Here is a 20,005-nt window from a genome sequence, read left to right on the forward strand (position 1 = left end):
GCCCAGCCTTACACATTCCAGAAAGCTGAATTTATTGCAATCCATAATAAAAATACAATAGTTACAGTGAGTACAATGAATTAGTCATCAACTGATTTAAACGATGTTTGAGAACAAGTTCACACCCTGCGCTCGCTAATGACTCCAGTCATTCCTTGCGATTTCCGCCTCTGCTTGCTTCCTGATTTCCGGGTGCAGCGCAAGATAATCATCCACCTTGAAATTAAAAATGAAAAATATAAATCACGGAACCAATTGTCACTATTACGTTAGACTGTCAAACAAACTTCAAGTAAAAAGGCAAGCAAACAGCGTGGCTAAGTGGTTAACACTGTATAGCTGGTACTTGTAAAACAGAATTTACAATCGTTTCGCCGACGTCCTCTTCGCCAACCTATGAAGTCGTTTCGCCGTGGCAGTTGTCCCTTTCGTTAAAGCTTGCTGCCATTTCTAAGACACTCAGAAAAATTTTGACCTGCGTTTGAGAGTGTTTCTATTAAAAAGAAAGAAAATCCCAACACAGCGTTCGAACCCGGATCTTTCGTATTCTATCTCTCTCTCTCATCACTACACTACAATACCGACCCCCCAAAATTTGGGAAAATTTAAGTGCATACTCAAGCAAACTGTCTTTCTCAACTGTTACATCAATAACAAGTGACTCTAGCCCTTTCCATAACTTTTAATGTAAATTCAACTTGGGATTCAACGTCGTTCTTTCTAGGACTATTCAAAAACGTATTATTTGCCTTATTGTAATTTAATCCTGGGAATATAATAGCGGAGCTCTCGCGCGCGAAGCGCGCGCAGCGGAGCACCATGGGTAAGAAAATGTAGTAAACTACCCATCCGAGAAAATTTGGTAATCACGTGACCGTACACCGACCGACCGCCTGACCGTCCGTCCGCACCACAGGCATACCAATGTAAAATAACTCATTCAACAGGTATGGCAACCCAAATGTAACTCGAGGTTATTTTGACGGGAAACCGCATAGCCACCTGCGTCTTGTAAAGCAAGGACAACTAAAGAGTCAATAAAGACGAAATCGGAAAGCGGAAATTGTCTCTATATCCGTGTTTTCTAAAGTATTAAGCTTAGATTAATTGTCATTGTCATGTCCACAAATTCTGGAATATAGAGCAAGGAAAAGACAGAGAAAAAGAGAAAGTAGGCGGCGGGCCAGCGAAGCTCAACGAGATAAAGGGCGTCAGCGATCCACAGCGAGAGATAAAAAACAAAGGAGACATTTTTGGTGGAAGAACAACGTAACAATTTTGTAGCGGTGGTGACAAAATGAGAAATGCTAGCGGCCACCAATGCAAGGTGAAGTGAGCGGCAGTGAAAAAAAAGTGAACGAGAAAACGTACGACATTTCAGTCCATAAAACGTGTAACTAAGAAGTTTCTGGAAGTTTCACGTTGCAGTCGTGCAAAACAAAGGCAAAGAAATGTACAGAAAAAAGTGTGCTGCAGGTGCAAAGTTCCTTTTTTGCTAATTAGACCTATTGTTGTTTTTCACCGTTCTCCGGCGTTGCCTTCGCCGCCTAGCATTACACGATTTTATATTTTAAAATATAAATATTATCGAGAGCTTCGCTTTTAGCCCGGCTAATCTATATATTACATCAATCGTGACTAAAGGCTCGGTTACCAATCGTGGCATCGACCGTTAATCAAAGAAAGACTATCGTCAACTCGTGGGTACGTTGTTTAGAAAATAATCAATTAGTTATCACCTCTGGTTTTCCCACAGAAAATTTTAGGAAAAGAAGAAGAAGTGCCTTTATTTACCATACATTCATTTATACACATAACCTACTACAATACTACAAGGAAGGAGATCAAGCCAGCGTCGAAGTTGAAGGAGTTGAAGAGCACATTAATGCTCATCTTCTCGTCAAGTTTAACGCCTGGACGAGTCAAAGGCTCTTGAATCGTACTAATCTGAAAGATTCCTGCGTGTCTTAAACTCGGTAAGACCTCTATCCTGTAACCGTGCTGTAGCGCACGATGCACGCTCTCAGCGAGGAATTTGATGCCACCGAACTTCGGCGAGCGCGTGCTTCTTTGGAAACGATAGATCTTCGCGCTCTCGGGTTCGGACCCGATTAATTACGAAGTGCGTCTACTACGAGTGAGCGAGTGACTCATTTGCATATCCCTGTCCCTGCAATAACTCGTGGTAAGCTCGCGCGTACCCACGAGTTAAAAATGGCATAGACCGTTTACGAAAGGGAGATAGGCTTCGCCGTGCCAGGTCTTAAGGAACAAGTTATACACAATGTATTCGACTTTAATGAAAGAACGAGGTATATACATGTGTAGCGCTCGTCTGGCTCGTTTTGTTTCGTGAGCGAAACGTCTTGAGACGTTACCGAACGGGAACGGATGACCGGTCACCAAATACAGAAGTTTTGCATTCAAACCCTTTTCTCGAAAGGCCCGAAAAGCTGTTCTCTGCTTGCATGTTTATTTATATCCATGATCGGGGTATTAATAGTTTTGAAGGTCATGCAACAAAACTATCAGTTAAAGAAACAAATTGGACTGGTTTGTGACCTAGGACCCATGCTACTGTATTTCCTTGGGTTTTGATTTTAAAATTTGCCTTCGGGTCCGAAAAGTAACCGGGACTTTTGCGAAACGAGCCCCTAATGGATTTGTTCCACTAAAGTCACGAGTTCAAATCTTTCGCCATACTTTAATACAGGTAAAATCAGGCGAGGCTTTCCTGTAGATTAATTCAAGCGTCTCTTATGTTTTCTAGTCCAGTCATTTCGGCAAATCTTCAACAGGAAAATTTACTAGGAATGCTTCAATCGATCGCATTCAGAGCTTTGTGATCAGAATGAACGCGTGGATGGCTTGCCATCGAGCGAACTGTTGCTAAGTGACATACAAGCACAGGACAAAGTTCTGCAAAGGGCCTATCATTACATGTAACCCCAAACTATATTACATGACTAAAAAATAATTTGTGATAAACGTGTTAAAAATTCAGCTATTATAATTTTAAGAATTTTAGGCTAGACACTGACATGAACCTGGTTTGGGTAAACAAATGGTCGGAGGATCTAGGTTTCGCTGCAGTTTTGAGCTTACCGTCATTTCTTCAAATGGTTTCATAGACTTGATTTTCTGTAGCTGCAAATTCAAAACAAGATCGCTTCAGGAACTTACTCTCAAACCATTTCTATTTTTTCTTGGGTAACATGTCTTTTGTTCGAAAGTGGTTAACTTTGTCTTGGGTTTACGACTGAGGGCATTTTAGAAGTTTCCAGATTCCCAAGTAAGGGTTGTTTTTGACTAGAACCAGCTCCTCGGCGGGCACAATGGGCGAATAACCAGTATCGAGGAGGGCGCGAAGAAAGAGGTGAATAGAGGGGGACCGAAGAGAGGAAGGGACAGCGCCACCGCCCTTTCCCCCTGTACTGCCCAACCTCCCATCCCCCACTAGGATAATTTTTTGGCCCTGTTTCCCCGCTTCACCTCATTATTCGCCTTTTTTCCCCCGTAAAAGAGGCTGGTCCTCGAATAGGGACGTTTGCAAAATTCAACATTAAAGAGAGTGCTTCCCAAAATTAAGACGTACAGCCCTGATAAATCATTGCGGTCCTTGCGTTTGATTAACTATTAGCTACAGTATATGCTTGCCTTTAATAACGCATTGAAGAAAGACTATTGAATAATTATTATGTCTAACAGTTGGATCTAATTAAGTTAATATTGTTTGCATTGTTAACCAATTCGCATTTAAAACCACAAATTGAAACTGTAAGCATTGACTGGTCACCAAGTATTGATTGTAATCAATCAAATGGTAGCAGTTGCTATCAGTTATTTATTGGGCAGTAAATAGATTGTGCAGGCCAGACTTCCTTTCACTGTAATTTCACATGATACTTCTTCATTCATGTGATCTTCAGATTTGTTTAGTTTACTGGAAAAAAGTAAAGTGTTCACTTAAGAAAAGAGAATTCCAACACCATAAATTATGGCCACTGTTTTAGTTTTGTCAGTTTTCAGAACATCAATAATGGCCAATGGGACACCATGTGAAAACACCTGGCAGTGAGGGTTACGATGAACTCAAGCTAAAACCTAACCAATAAAAATTAATACTGCTACGGATTTTATTTGCTGTGACATTATTATTTTTTCTGCTTCACTTTCATACCTCAGCTTCATATCTAGCAATCTCTTCATTAGCAAGCTTGACTGTCTTAACAGCATGCTCCTCCTGTGCGTGAAAAAAGAAAACTTTTATGTTTGGTGACTTCAATTCATGGCTACTGTTTAGGACCTTAAAGCTTATTAGACTAATCCATCCTTACTGTACATAAAATTCATGTCACAGTGTGTTGTATATTGAGTACAGTGCTACCAAGCTATGAAAGAGCACAATAATTTGCCAATTTGTTTCTTCTCTGACATGAACTGGTAATAACTACAGCAAGGTTTAAGAAAACAAGACTTCCATATGGGGGGGGGGGGGGGGGTGGGGTGGGGGGGAAGGGGGTCATTGGGTCAATAATTTTGTGTTGATCATTCCAAATTGACTTCCAAATCTGTTAGCTGGAGGACCTGAAATGACCCGTCCCCTTCCTGCAAAAATTGGCCCCACTGAAGGAGGAATGGGACACGCAAAGCCTTCTGGGAGTTCCATTTCTTAATTGGGCATTGCCCTCATGGGCAGCCCAATAATGGACTATCTGGAGCACTAACGTACAGCAGGGTGCAAAGAAAGTCGGTTTTAAGGCTTGCCATTCGGGCAAGTTATTGCTAGTATGTACTAGCCCAAGAGTCCTTTAAGTAGCTCAAAAATCTGAATTTCTGAATTTCCCAAAAAACTTCACTTGCCCTTCGGGCAAGTAAAGAATAGGATTCACTAGCCCATTGCAAAATCCACTAGCCCCAGGCTATCAGACACTACATTCTTTGCAAGCTGGTCCAGGTTTGCATAAAGAATCAACAGGAACTGGCCCCAGTTGCTCCAAAAGCAAATAGAATCATGCATTATTCATTGGATAAAATCTCTATCCAATGGATAGTGCAATTATTACAGCTGAGGTTTTCCAAATACAAATCCACTGGGTTGATCACTAGTACTATGACTGGGGCTAGTTTCATAGAGATCAGAAACTACTAAATTCCAGTTTCATTTAATCCAGTCATAATTACATGTACTTCCATGTAGCAGTAATAAATTAGTGAATTAATTAGTTTATATATTTATTCTACAAAATTATTACATATAGTAGGTAGATTTTTTGTTTCATTATCTTACCAATTCCTTCTCTTTCTGGTCAATGTTTGGTGTTTCCTTGTCCTTTGGGTAAGGCACAGTTATCGCCTCATACTGCAGCAAAAGCATATTATTCAACTGATAAGACATACTGAGGCAAACAATAGATACTACATTGTATGTTTAGTAGCTCTCAGTAATACTTACATGTATTGTGATGAGTTCTATTTACTTATTTAAAATATTTGAAAGTTACTTGACTTTGGGTGCATTTAGGTATGGTTTGAAAGAACTCTTCACCCTCCTAAGTTAGATGTCAAAGTTGTCTAAATAGATTTAGCCAGGGATAAAAGCAAAGCTCTCATTAATATACTCATAATTCAGTCAGACAAAAAGATACAATCGTGTAATGCTAAACGGCGACAGCAACGAGAACAGCAAAAAATCAGTAGGTCTAATTAGAAAAGAAAAAACGTGCAGCATACTTTCTTGTACATTCCATTGACGTTGTTTTGCACATCTACATGTACAACATGAAACTTCCTACATGTAGTTACACTGTCATCTTGTATAGGAAAAGTCATAGTAGCTCACCAAAAGTTTTGTTGGTTTTGTTACTGTTTGCTTTTTCTTTTCACTGCAACTCATTTTCACCTTGCTGGCTGCTACATGTAGCATTTCTCATTTTCTCACCACCAATTTTCATTTTTTTTTTTCACTTTCTACCTTTACCTATGCCTGTGGTGCGGACGGGCATGCATACGGTCACGTTATTACCAAAATTTCTCGGATGCATATAGAACCAAATTTTCTTACCCATAGTGCTCAGCCGCTTGAGCTCCACTGTGACTGTTAAAATTGTTGACTTCTTAAGTTAGCCTGGGTCGCAGATGCTCTAAACCTACTATATAACGCGTCTGCGAATTAGTGCACAATATCGTGTTTGAATCCCGTAGAGTCGCAAGGACATATGTCGGTATTATTGATTGGCTAGTTTCTCACGCAGTTTGTGATTAGTCCAATTTGAATTACGCGTTGACAGGCCAAACATGACTCATAGCTCGTGACAAGAGAGAAAGAGCTTGTGATAGTGTGAAACGTGACTTTAGAGTAGCTTGAACAGCAGATGTTTTTCTTGCCCTCTTTTTGCGTAATTTATACAGTGCATGGAGTATTCTACAATTTGACTGAGCAAATTTTTCTTGCCACTTTGAGTCTCACCTTTAGCTACATTTAGAGGTTGTGAAGCTGGTCTGTTCCATGCATATTGAGTAATTAGTTCCTGTGGTTTATTTTTTGGGAAATGTTTTCTGAGAGGATTTGATCACAGATGCATTATAAATGATTTTTACCTCTGTTTAAGCCTTAAGCTTTTTTATTGCAGCTAAATACGGTAACCTTAGTTTCTTTGGTTTTCAATGAAATGCCTGGACCTGAACAGCTACATGTGTGTAGTTTTTTTTATCGTGAATATCATGATGATTTCCTGATTTGTTTTGACTCTAGAACTGTCGGCTAGATTGCAGAATATGCGGTAGTGCATCTGCAGCGATTGGAAGACACTGGAAAACCAGCCAGCAAATTTACAAGCAAATTCTGGCCTTGAAGGAATTATCTCAAAGCACTTTTTTGCTCAGAAGATGGCTTTAAAGTTGGAACTAATCTTTCATTGATTACTGTAAACGATCCTTGCCAACTCCCTTCTGTGAATTTTGACATGTCACTGCGCCCAACTGTCATGCACACATAAAAATTAGGCCAATTGTGAGGCTCGCAAGAAACCCGTAAGAAACCCGCCTACCAGAAACGCTCACATATGTCCTTGCAACTCTGCAGGATATTAGAACGAGCTTTTGTGCACTAATTCACAGAAGGACTACACAAATGGTTTAGACAAGTGCGTGGGCCCGCTGCAACGCAGGCTATCTTGAGTACAAGGGACATGGATCAACACAGGTGTTTAAGGACAACACAGGGGTGAATGGGTTAATGTAGCGATATTTGAGAAATGCCTGTACTTAAAAAGACATTCAAAAACTAGTGTTTCACAGTATCATTATTATTATTATTTTAGTAAAAGTAAGGTATATTTTTAAAGATGCAGCATATGAAGTAGCCTGCATAACAGGCGCTTTATAAGCCAAGCAAGGCAAACATGGCACTTTGTGTGAATTGTGAGACAAGTGCAAATTGTGATGCGAGGAGAGGAGAAAAAATAAAGCACCTGTTACCAGTCCATTGTTTTGGCTCTTCCCACATTCACTACATGAATGTCATGTTAATTGATGATGTGTAGTTCTGGCAAAATTCTGGCATGTTTGTCTGGAAGTACAAATTGCTGTCATGCAGTCATGTTCTTTTGACAATACTGTTAGAGAAGCTCTTTGTTTATTTCCGAAATGTTCCAAATATAAAAGAAAAACAAAAGAAATGTTTATATTTATTGTTAAAGAGGAAGGATGTTCTTAGATTGCTTTCAATTGGGTTTACTTTGGAAAAAGCCTGATTTACCAACTTTTCGAAATAAAGTGTTGACAGGCCAAACACAACTCATAAAACACGACCTTCGAGTTTGTTTGAACAACAGGTTTTCCCTCTTTCTTTCTCACCGCTGTGTTTGGGTATTCTAAACTTTGACTGTGCAAATCTTAATTTTTGCTGCACTGAGTCTTACATTAATTTTAGAGGTGTTTAATGCACTAATACAGTTAATATTTTCTGTAGTTTATGCTACAATAACTGTAGGTGTTTCTGGTAGCCAGAGAGGTGACAACTTTCGTGCAAATGATATAATGGACCGTGTTTTGATTGGACCTTTTGCCACCACCGCTGTCAGTCAATATCTGTGGGCATGGATGGGCGGAAGAGCCAGGACAATGGACTGGTGACAGGCGCTTTATTTTTTCTCCACCCCTCACCTTGCGATTCGCACTCGTCTCTCACAAAATGCCATGTTCACTTCGTGTGGTTCATAAAGCACTAGTTACAGCTGTATGCAGGCTACATACATTCTTTAATCACCGTTGATCACCCTATTAGCTAAAACACGTCATGGAGTCATTTATACGATTTTTCCTTCTTCGGCCATCATTGATCACGTTATTTTATGCTAGTTTCCGCCACAAGACTTTGCAAAATGACTAGGTACACTGTATGACTTGAAAGCAGAGAAATAGCATTTGAAATAAAGAAACAGAATTAATAAAATATTGTTCATTCACAAAAATGTTTTACATTACCCGTGAGTTTTACAGGTTCTTACACTGAGGATGAGCCAAATTTGCCTTAGCAAAATAATATAATTTTACACAAAAAAGTTGTCTGGCATAGACAATGTTGTGAATTTCAAGGACTTTTCAAGACCTGATAAAGAAATCAAGTACTTTTCAAGAACTTAAACTGAATTCAAGGACTTTTCAAGACAACTGGTAAAATTCAAGATCTTTTCAAGATTGGACAAACCATGAAAATCGTTAACAGAATACTGATCACAACATTCAGCCACTGTTAGGTGTATGCGAACCAAATTAAGACTTACATGTAAACCTCATCAAGCTAAGTTTGTGGCATTGAAAAAGGGTTGCTCAGCAAAAGTTTTGCCTCTAAGTTGAAAAGCACTCCATTGTTTCAATAAAATTTTATTCTTCCTAGACACAACTTGAATTTATATACAAATGAATAAAAATAGTACTGCATACATGCATAATTAACTCAACACCAATTATGGTAATCCAGAAGTACCCAGTTGTATTGCTGCTTATAGATTCACAATAAACAAAAACAAATAAAGACAACTTACAGCTTTCCTAAAAGCTTCTACCATCCCTGGTTTGGCAATGTTCTTTGCATAATAATCCCAGTTAATTGGCTCTGGTTTGGCTGCAACTGCATCCAGGCTACAAAGTACAACAACAAACAAAACTGACAGCTTCTTACAATAAATGAGTTATTTCTTGCATGTTGCAATTTGGCTGACAACTATGGTCTAAGAAAATTATCTATTTTTGCTACTTTAGGCCCTTCTGAGGCCTATTTAAGGCTTCTGACACTTTTAATGTTTTCCAAGTTTTGAGAAAGATGGCTGACAGTCATCAAAACTGTCAGCATCATTAAGACGTTAAGACTGGCTATGTTTTGAGGACTTTAAATCGATATTAACTTCAAAAGCCTGATGAATTTCTTCAAGTACTTTAGGTCCTCTTCACACTCTGATGAAAAATAGAGTTTGGCATGCAAAAAATCTGCAAATTTGATCTTCACCAATTTTCCTTCTTGGCAACCTTCTATGCATCTAAGACATGCAATTTTTTTATTATTTAACCAGAAACTTCAGTTAAAGAAACTTTAACTGGGAGATTTAGCCTACAAATTGATGAAAGAAACATCATTTACTGACAAAATTAATCATCACCACATAATAAAAACAAAGTTGATGACTCCTGAGAATTTCAAGCCACACATGCATACAAATTAAGGCAAACTTGAAAAAAGACACTTTTTGAGTTAATCCATATGCAATCGGTTTAAATCTTCGCCATGTTTACCCATCTGTGCATCCTTTAGGATTTTCTCTAGGTTTCCTCTGCTTTATAGCTTAATATACATGTACAGCTGTACAATGTGCTTACTTTCAGTCATTTCTGTGATCACTTGTAAGTATAATGAAACTATCTTAAAAAGCACTTCCTAGCCCATTTAACTAAGACAATGTCCTATAAACACACTAAAATATAATGAAACAGCAAAAATAATGTGATGAGTACAATATATCACATTGCAATGTTACCATACAGAAACACAATGCAAACTCACCACAAAACAACCAAATTTTATAAAGATAATGGCAAAAGTGTTAGCCACTTCATCTGCCTGCCCTTTTTCACCCAAACAAACCACAAAACATCCTTCTTCCACGGTGGTATTTTTTTCTGATTTTTTTTTTTTTTAATCTCTAGTTTTTATCATGAATTGACATAGTTTTGCCTTGATTTCTTGTTGTTTTGCTGTGAGATTTGCCACCGTACCATGACACATATGGGCCACTTTATCCGTCTCCCTAAAAATAAGAGAGCTACATGTAGTTCCTTTCAGGGAACTCATACCTCAGTATGCTGTTCGAAAGGTGAATTATGCTATCCACTTGATTTATCTCCATCCAATGGATATTGCAATTAATTTCCCTAGTAATTATCCACTGGACAGTGACTTATCCGATGGAGAGCGCTATCCAACGTTTGAACAACCGAGGTCAATAACAATATCAGTGAAAAACAGTTTGTAATATTTAAAACATCTCAGATCAGCAATTATGCAATAGCATTAACGCAAAAATAAAGAAACTGAACACAGGATTTAGAAGAATATAACGTAAAAACAAATATACGCATGAGAATTGCTAAACAGATGCCCATTACACTGAATCAGAATGCATGTATTGTATCAGTATCTGCACGAAATGCATGTACTTCGATTCATGACGGCATTAAGTATTCCCTCACCTTGTCTTAATAGTCTCATACTGCATCCTAAGAGAATTCATATTCGGTTTTGCTTCGTTGGGAACTTTAGTCGCAATCTTAATCCAATCTGGAACAAACTGACCAATCCTCCGAGCTGCCATCTTTCGATAAAAACTCTCAACTCACTCTACAAGCCGGCTACAAGATTCAAGATGGCCGCAGAGGAAGCCGCACCGTAATGCACTATGGGTTGATTTCATACCCGGTCGGGGAGGGCTGAGACATGAGAAGCACTTTTAAATATCCTTTTTTTTAAAGGAAATATGAAACAAATCTATGTATTAAACAAATGAAATCCATTCATTTATTAAGCCATCTTATGCTTTCACTTACGCCTAAGTGCATAAACACAGTGAAATCTAATTTCTAAATAGTTCGACTCCTACCCCTCCCCTGGAATTTCCCTCCCCTGTATAATGTCGGATGTTGCAACGAACGCCTGGATGATCCTAGCATGTACTTTCATTGAGAGCGGAGGAAGCCTCAGTTGCAATGATGCGGTTTAAGGTTGTCTTCATATAGTGGCTCAGAATTATTATTTGAAGCCATTATTTGGATCTTTTCCTTCGGGAAAACCCAAACATCTAGATAGAGCTCAATGGATTCCAAACGATACGAAGAGGAAAACACCGTGCCGATAACGGAACGACCCAATGAACTGACACGGGATATCGATGTTGGTTCTGCAGGTGATATTGTCCGAATTCTGCGCCAGTGCGATTCGCAGATATTTTCGGGCTGGAAACACTTTCAGAGTATTTATGACGAGGAAACCATTTTTGCGATGGAAAAAGTAGTGGAGAAGGCTGCAGAAGTATTGCAGCAAAGCGGTGCTGTTGTGTTGAGCGGGTGTGGTACATCGGGGAGGATCGCTTTTTTCTTAGCTCAGAAATTCTCCAAGCTTGCCAAAGAACAGGGACTATTAGCGAGTTATGAATACATTATAGCTGGAGGTGATATTGCTCTGTTCATGTCTCAGGAAGCACCTGAAGATGATTGGAGGAAAGGCCAGGAAGATTTAGCACAGGTGTCCAGTAACAAGACCAGGGTACTGTATATTGGCATAACATGTGGTCTGTCAGCACCTTATGTGGCTGGTCAATTGGATTACTGCATGAATCACCCTGATGTTTTTATCCCAGTTCTTCTGGGATTCAACCCTGTGAGCCAAGCAAGAAGGAATGTAATAGAAGGGTGGAGCAAGTCATTCTATGATGTTGCTTGTGCTTTGCAAGGTAAGGAGAGCATGGTAGCCATGCCATTTTTATCAGCCTTTTTCAGGCTATCCAGGCTCTTGCATTCTCACTAAAAGACTAATAATTTGAAACTGACAAGAGATAGCCTACGTTGTTGCAGCTGACCCATGCATCCTCTAGACCATTAGAATAGTCTGTCTACCAATTACACCTGTAGTGCACAAAAGCTTGTTCTGGTATCCAGCAGAGTCACAAGGATGTATGTGAACGTTTCTGATAGGCGAGTTTCTCACGGGTTTCTTACACGACTCACGATTGGTGCAATTCTTACGTGTTCATGACGGTTGGGTGCAGGTTAGACATATCAATAGAAGGAACAAGGCCCCTACTGTCACCACCCAATCATTGAATATTAACTTAATATATCTGGATGCCTAAGAGGTTTTAAAAGTTTTGATCCTCTTCATCCCAACTCCCCCACCCCGCTTGCTGGGAAAATCAGTTGAAGAGATCCCAAATTTTAGAGGCAAAAGACAAGAGTGGAATAGCTTTGGAGATTTAGATACCCATTTGAAGGCAAAAAGTTATGACAAAACATGAAAATCACACCAAGCTAAGCTGGGAGTAAGTCTACAGGTACTCTTCCAGACTAATCAGGCAAGGCACCCCCCTCCTACCCCCAAGTCTCTGGATTATGATAGTGCAGAAACACAATTCCAATGAATACTGTATATTGTCTATTTTCTGCCACTGCAGCGATGGACCCTTTTTCTAATGAAAGCTCAGCTAACACCAAATGCAATCTCACCTGTTGTAGACAACCGATTTGATCTTCAAATGGCGACAGGAATATTGGCCATGTCTTGATCTGCTAAAAGCGGAGGAAAGCTTATAAGCACTTCAGTGCATGCATGTAGAGTTTGTGGACCTGACCCCCAAAAAAGAAAAAATATATATTCCATCTTTAAAGAATATTTTCTTCTTTATCTATTTATAAAGACAACACTCATCATTTAATTTGAAAATTTCCTGATACAGATTATGAGAGTGGAATCATCCTCAACCCAGTTGTTGGACCTGAAGCCATCACTGGTTCATCTCGTATGAAAGGTGGAAGTGCTACAAAAATTCTCCTGGAGAGCATACTGCTTAAAGCACATATTACAGTGGGGAAGTCATCATTAATGCCAGGCTGTATTGGTACACTTCATCAGTTTCTTTTGATGTATGAGCACATGTATCGAGCCACATACCTTAATCATTCTAGTATATCGAAAGCTGTAGAGCTGGCTGCAAAGAGCCTACAATGTAAGGGCCAAGTGTACTACACTGGATGGGGATCATCTGGGTTCATGGGCCTCTTAGATGCCTCTGAATGTGTTCCTACATTCAGTGCCCATTTTGATGACATCAGAGGATTTCTGGAAGGAGGTTATCATACTCTTAAGAACGAGGAAGGAGAGTATCTACTAAATGGATTAACAAAGCTTCAGATTTCTCTGAGAGATTTTCAAGAAAGTTTTTTGCCCAACTTGACATTGCATGACACGGTAACATTTATTTGTTCTGAAGGTAACGTCATTCAGCAAGTGAGGAAGTTGGTAAATCTGACAGAGAAGAAAGGAGCACATGTGATTGGCATTGTTTGTGAGAAGGAAAAAGAGTTAAGTAATGTTTTCAGGAACAAATGTCTAATTGAACTTAAACAACCATCAAGACACGAACAACTGTTTGATGGTCATTTACCAGTGTTTGACAGTATTTTGAACCAGTGTCTTATGGAGATGTCCATCAAGTGGATTCTCAATGCTGTCTCAACTGGAGCACATATAGTAAAAGGCAAAGTTCTGGGAAGTTTCATGATTGATCTCAAAGTCAGCAACAACAAGTTGTTCCATCGAGCAGTATCCATAGTTTCAAAGTTTGCCAGGGTTAGTCAAGAAAGATCTCATCTTGCTGTTTTACAGTCAATATACAGGTCTGATGTTGTTGACAGTGTACTTAATCAGCAAGTATCTCAGCATGTTTCTATAGCAACTGCCATGGATCAAGTTGTACCGGTAGCAGTATTAGTAGCTACAGGCAAGTTCAATATTGAGTCTGCTGTAGAGCTCTTAAGGACAAAAACAATTTCCCATATTCTCAAAAATTGTTGCTTCAACTAATGTTCACTTCGATGTTCAAGTTGATTGTGTGAGAGCATCCCTGTGTCCTGAAAATGTACCTTTAAATTGTTTAGATCAACAGTACTGTATTTTGAAAGTAGATTATTGCAAAAAAACAAAAATGCTGTCATCATTCTCATCATCAATTTCAAATTTTTAAAAGTCATGGACTAAATGTTACAAAAATGTGAGAAAATAACACTAACATGAAAGGCAAAATAATAAAGCACCAAAAAATCTTCACTGTGTTTTTCCTGAAAAAGAAGTTAAATTAGCCTTGAAAATTCCCTTTTGTTCGTTTTTATAAACCAAAACAACATGTCGCGAATGAGGTAACAGGGGTAAACTTAAATGTCAATAGAAAAGTGAAATCGAGACTGAATCAAGGGTAAGGTAAAATGTCGCAGGGAAATCGAAATGTCATCGGTAAACTAAAATGTTGAGGAAGTATTTAAATGTCGTGGGTAAAGTGAAATGTGACATCACGGATAAGCTGAAATCTTGTGATCAAAGCGAAGCGCTTATAACTTAGTTAGTACTCCCCTCTACTAACTATGCTTATAATAACACTTTGCAAAAACCAAAAATTACTTTGTGTATGTAGATGCTCGTGATAAAAACCTCTAATAAAAGCTTTATGAACAATGAACCTTTTTATTTTTATTACCATTTATTTATTTAATTTTATGGGGGGTTGTAGTTCTTTTAGTTGAGATGAGGTAAATTTTATGATGGTGTTTTAACTTGCCTCTTTTAGCAGCCCACAGGTCAAGATGTAGTAGCACCAACAATACTGTTAAGCGGTAGTAGTTACAGTTATACATAAGTCAATTCCAGCTGCGCCCAGCCCTCCCCCCCTTCCCTTGCCTTGGATGGTAAATTCCCGGGGGTGGGGACTCTTGAGCTGTCAAATCCCCTGGGATGGGGACAAAAAAAGAGGGCAAATGCCACGTCCTCTGTCAGAACTGCAACATTTTTCAACAGATAGTCGAATAGTGCCATTTTAAGCATTTTAATATGCGATATTTTTGTTTCAATTAACGTCTTCCTTTCTAATAACTCTAGGATTCTAATATATATATAAAATATTTGATCATAAGATACTTAATTCTCAGCAGAACGACAGCTGAAGCTCACGAGTTTTATCAACAACGTTGATGACATTGTGCGTCAAGCTGGCTAGGCGCCACAAAGATAAAAGGTGTGAGTTTGTCAGCTATTGAATTTCACCAGGTTCATCATTTTTCAGCTTCACTTTAAAAAAACCAAACAAACAAATAGTCCTGAACTTTTCTCGTTCCGGCCTCATCTGGTATCGCCCGAGGGACTAACCCCGTTATCTGTCGGCCTTCAAAGACCAAAACTGAGAAGTCCCATTCTCTGCATAGTTCTATCACTGTTTGACATTGTTTGTATTGTTAAAAAATATACTTCTCTTGCAAGGAAACAGTAAAATTTAGTGCCGTTATCTATCAGCGCGGAGGAAAACACTTGAAATTAAAATCAAACCATAAAATATTCAACACAACTAGTTTCCTCTCAGCAAAACGATAGCTGAGGATCGAAAGTTCAATAAAAAGCTATTATAATTGACGTTTTTTGCCAAATTACTTATAGCTTCTTATCAATAACGTTTTGCGTCAAGCTATTTCGCCGATAGCATCTGATAGCAAATAAAAAAGGGCGCTTACACCTGCAGTGCTCTGCAGAATTTACTGGAACAGCAGCACGAAGGGAAATTGTCGTTCTTTCAGTGGTAAATATTGTGCCTTCGATTACCTCATTTTTGGGGAACACTTTGATCCTAGTTGCCCTTCACAAGGAGAGCCGTCCAAACTCCTGTATCGTAACCTAGCGATGGGATAACTGAACTCTGTGTTGGTCTTCTTGCGGAGCCTTTGCATTGGCTGTCATGTACTGGATTTCTGTTGTGAACGAAATATGGGATATTTGTTACAACGCAGATTTGTGGGGAGTTTGTTACTTTGTGCCTTGTCTTTTTTTAAACTGACTGTAATAAGCGTTGACAGACTTCTCGCCTTGTTGCTGGGTCTCAGATACAGACAAGTTGTAACATGTTTAATATTGTTTAATAACAATTTGTTTATGGATTTTGTCCATTTTCGGTGCACTTACTTTGTTTTGGAAGCAACAGTTTTTTGTTTAGTGATCACAATGTTCGTCTACACTGAAATTTTCTTCTTTTTGCGTCATAATCAAATTCAGGTTCAAAACCATGTTGTTCAAGCACAACAGAGCCAAGTAATTCCACTCAACATAGCTCGATACAGAAAGGCGGTGAACAGTGCATTGTGGGTACAGGAAACATTGGTTGTTTGTTATCTTCTTTATGGTATAACACTAGCTTTAACGGCTGAAAGGGAGAAGTCGTTATCTAGTACTTACCTTGCTAGGCAATTTACGATTGCTCTTATATAGTGTATTTCAACTCATCATTAAACCCGTTGCTGTACTGTTGGAAGATCAGGGAAGTAAGGCAAAATGTAAAAGAAACATTAAGGCGAATCTTTAGTTTACCGGGTTGAATTGGCAATACAAGGCTTTCTTCCTCTGCAGTTCCATGCTAAATAAAAACTAACTTACTTTCACTAAAAATTGCCCAAGAAAATTAGGAAAAAATGGTTTAAGGGTTCTTCTTAATCCCTCGCTATTTCCCTTACCCCTTTCAACGACTGCTACGCAAGCTACAATCATGGACAAAAGTGTTGGGACAGTTTTACGGTTCGAACGTCCCTACCCCCTCCCCCCCCCCCCCCCCCAACCCACGGACGGTGTTGAAACCGTCAAAGCACAATTCCTTTGATCTTTCAACATTGTATTGGGTGGAGAAGGGGAGGGAATATGGATTTGTAAAATGACAGCATTGCTTTTTACGACATTACTTGTGATACACATAGAATTGCAGTTATACTGTCACTGTCCCAACGACTTTTGTCCAAGATTGTAGGTTTGAAAAGCATAGATCGAGCTTCTGTCGGAAGCGCAGAGACGTGTATGTCCTTAACACGTTATGATGTAATGTTAAGAAACGGTTACAACGTTTCAACAATTTCTTTTGAGCGTGGATTTTTTATCTTAAGAGATATTGTTAACGGGTAAAAAACAAACAAGCGTACAGCCTTCTAAGTTTTCTGCGTAAAGGCGTGATTGTCATAAAAATTTTGCAATTTTCTTGGAATCGTTTTAGAGCGTTTTTACAACAAGAACATGATTGGCGCGATGTTCATTGCACACCCCAATACAAACAACAAATGAACGAAAAACAATGATCGCAAAAATCGCACCCAACGTAAAGCCAGCCTACAAAGCTAACTAATCATTTCGTTTTTCACGTTTCTCGAAATGCGCGTCAAGGCGAATTAAAGATTAACGCCCTCGAGATCCACACGCCATCTTACCGCAAACGGCAATCCGCGGTTTGCAGTTAGCGGTTTCATGTTATCTGTCTGCCCTAATATTTAGGAATTAAGATTCGCGGGTGGTAGCTCGCAGCTGCCATGTTTGTTTTTATTCATTCGTTCACTTCTATTTTATCTGAGAAGTCGTCTACAAAGTTCTAAAAGGAGTACTTTCTCTTAATCGTGGGATTGTGATGTTGTAGAGTGCAAAAAACTTTGCGGTAAATCGCTTACCTCTAGAGCCTGATTTAGCCGTACAAACGTAAACCTCAAACCGCAAACCTGACGGCAGGACACTAGTCACGTGACTTCTTGACGTTTGCGGTTCGCAGGGAATGCAAATTTTTAATCCATAACTTTTTCTTTCCGGATACGTCTTCCGTCCACACGTATCCGGTGAATCCGACATAGGAATTCGAAACTTTTTTAAATCTGCTCTCCAGAGTGGAAAGTTTTGAATAGGCTATGAATCCGGAATCGTGCGGACGCTAAATCCGGATATTTCTCATCCGGTGACGTAACAAAATCGAGCACCTTACCGATCTCGTTCCTAGGTTCTCTCTCTTACCCATCGATGCAAATTGCAAGATACAAATTTCGCTCTCTTTACCACGCATGCTTTGTTGCCAATATTCCCAGAGGAGTCCTGAGTACTAGAGTAAATGTGGATTTAAGCAATAGAAAACGTTTCCCGTGTTTGCATAGCCTGATATAAACACGAGAGGGGTTGCGAGAATTCAAGACAGTTATGCAAACCCGAGACGAAGTCGAGGGTTTGCATAACCGTCGAGAATTCTCCCAACGCCTCGAGTGTTTATATCAGGCTATGCAAACACAGGAAAACGTTTTCTATTGCTTTTATAAAATAACTTTCACGAGAAAAAACGCAAAACTGAATGTATGGCACTGATTAAAAGAGAAATTCTTCCCAGTCGCAAAATCTTGTCCACGAAGTATTGCATGCGTAATCAGTTCTTGTTTTGCAAAAAGATGCTTTCCAAAATAAGGATTGACACACCTTCTTTGTAACGATTTCAGTCGACGAAGGAATGAGTAAATAAAGTCAAAACTTGTCGAGTTTTGAACTTGAAGACTTCTTCAAATTTGTGCTTGCGTGATCAGCGCGCGAAAAGCAAAACATCTTGACGCCACAACCATGTTTACATACTCTCGTGCAAACACTCCTCTCGGCCAATCAGAGCGCGCGTACTATCTTAGTTATTTTATAAATACGTGTCAGATACGTGTGGACGGGCAGTTTCATTTTAATCCGGATACGTGTGGAAGTCGAAATTTTTGAATCCGAAAGAAAAAGTTGCGGATTCAAAAATATCCGGATACTTGTGGAGGGGGCCTAAATTTGTTTTATTTGATGTTTAACCTGTAAATATATGATATATATGAAATATATGACAATTATATTGTTGGTTTTCACATGACGTCACTAAAATTCAAACTAAAAAACTATCAATCCTATCGAGAGTTTTCTTTCACGGTGCATTAGAACAGCTGAAAACTAATTTTCATACAAATTTTCGCTTCAAAAGGGTTCTTGGTTTTGTGATAGAGTACCACTGAATTTCTAAGCTTTTGCGTGACGCGGCAATTACATGACGGCCAAGAGAGCTGTCATGTAGGTTAAAAAAACTGACCTATTACAGGAAATTTTGCTATCTAAACAGTTCATGTATTAGAAAAAGTATTACTTTAATGTTTATGAGTTTCTCGAAGAATAAATTCGCGCTTTTGTAGCAAAACTCGGTAACAGATGTTTCTGTTGGTTTCCGGCCGCCATGTTGGAGCTCATCCAGGTGAGCACCAGCATGGCGTCTCCATACAAATCTCTATAAGTTTGGGTAAAACATTTCTTCGGATATCTCGTATACGAAATATTCCTCTGACCTGAATCTTGGAGAGGGCCTTTGTATACGTACCTCCTTTCATTTCCCAGATTCTGGACTTTATCTGTTGAACGGTTTTGATTTTTATTTTGATCTATTTTGAATGGCGTGACGCTGAAAACCAGCAATACAACACTAAAGAGATAAATTTTAGATAAATTTTTCTTAGGCAACATGGTTGATTTATTGACTAACTAATAAAATGTCCTCAAGTCTGATTGGACACGGGCACACAATACACTTAATTATACACTTAATATACTTAAAAGAAAACATTCGCTTTTTCCCCATACGAATCCATATATTTCGAATTTCGGCTACCAGTAGAGGGATGAATTAATGAAAATATACATGCACAGAGAACAAAACAATACCAGAACGAGGAGAAATAGAAATAAATCAAGATACTTACTTCGAAAGAAAGAGGGGAAAACATTTTTCTTCTTCTGCATCAATTAATTTAGTTAGTTGACAGAGAAACGTAATGTGCAGTGACATTTTGTTGTATCAGGAGTTAATGTTACGCTGAAGTGGCATGACGTTAACAAAACTTATGG

At 38.9% G+C, this 20,005-nt stretch overlaps 2 protein-coding genes across 3 annotated transcripts; one reads left to right on the top strand and one right to left on the bottom strand.

The window, feature by feature from the left end:
* Positions 1 to 8: 8 nt before the first annotated feature.
* On the bottom strand, positions 9 to 10,949 carry LOC140942256 (ATP synthase subunit d, mitochondrial-like). 2 transcript variants are annotated; one of them, XM_073391217.1, is made up of 6 exons: positions 10,747 to 10,948; positions 9,048 to 9,144; positions 5,291 to 5,362; positions 4,181 to 4,243; positions 3,106 to 3,147; positions 9 to 216 (listed from the first exon to the last, which is right to left on the bottom strand). In XM_073391217.1, the coding sequence occupies exons 1-6, from the start codon at positions 10,866 to 10,868 to the stop codon at positions 136 to 138; spliced, it is 477 nt and encodes a 158-aa protein (XP_073247318.1). In that variant the 5' UTR covers positions 10,869 to 10,948; the 3' UTR covers positions 9 to 135. The 2 variants fall into 2 exon arrangements, with proteins under 2 accessions (XP_073247318.1, XP_073247319.1); XM_073391218.1 differs by lacking the exon at positions 3,106 to 3,147 and having other exon boundaries at positions 10,747 to 10,949.
* A 302-nt stretch (positions 10,950 to 11,251) lies between these two features.
* LOC140940992 (glucokinase regulatory protein-like) lies at positions 11,252 to 14,520 on the top strand. The gene is made up of 2 exons (XM_073389946.1): positions 11,252 to 12,002; positions 13,002 to 14,520. Exons 1-2 carry the CDS (start codon positions 11,366 to 11,368, stop codon positions 14,126 to 14,128), a joined length of 1,764 nt encoding a protein of 587 aa, XP_073246047.1. The 5' UTR covers positions 11,252 to 11,365; the 3' UTR covers positions 14,129 to 14,520.
* Positions 14,521 to 20,005: the final 5,485 nt, after the last annotated feature.

This window comes from Porites lutea, chromosome 6, assembly GCF_958299795.1.
Source record: "Porites lutea chromosome 6, jaPorLute2.1, whole genome shotgun sequence".
NCBI lineage: Eukaryota > Metazoa > Cnidaria > Anthozoa > Scleractinia > Poritidae > Porites > Porites lutea.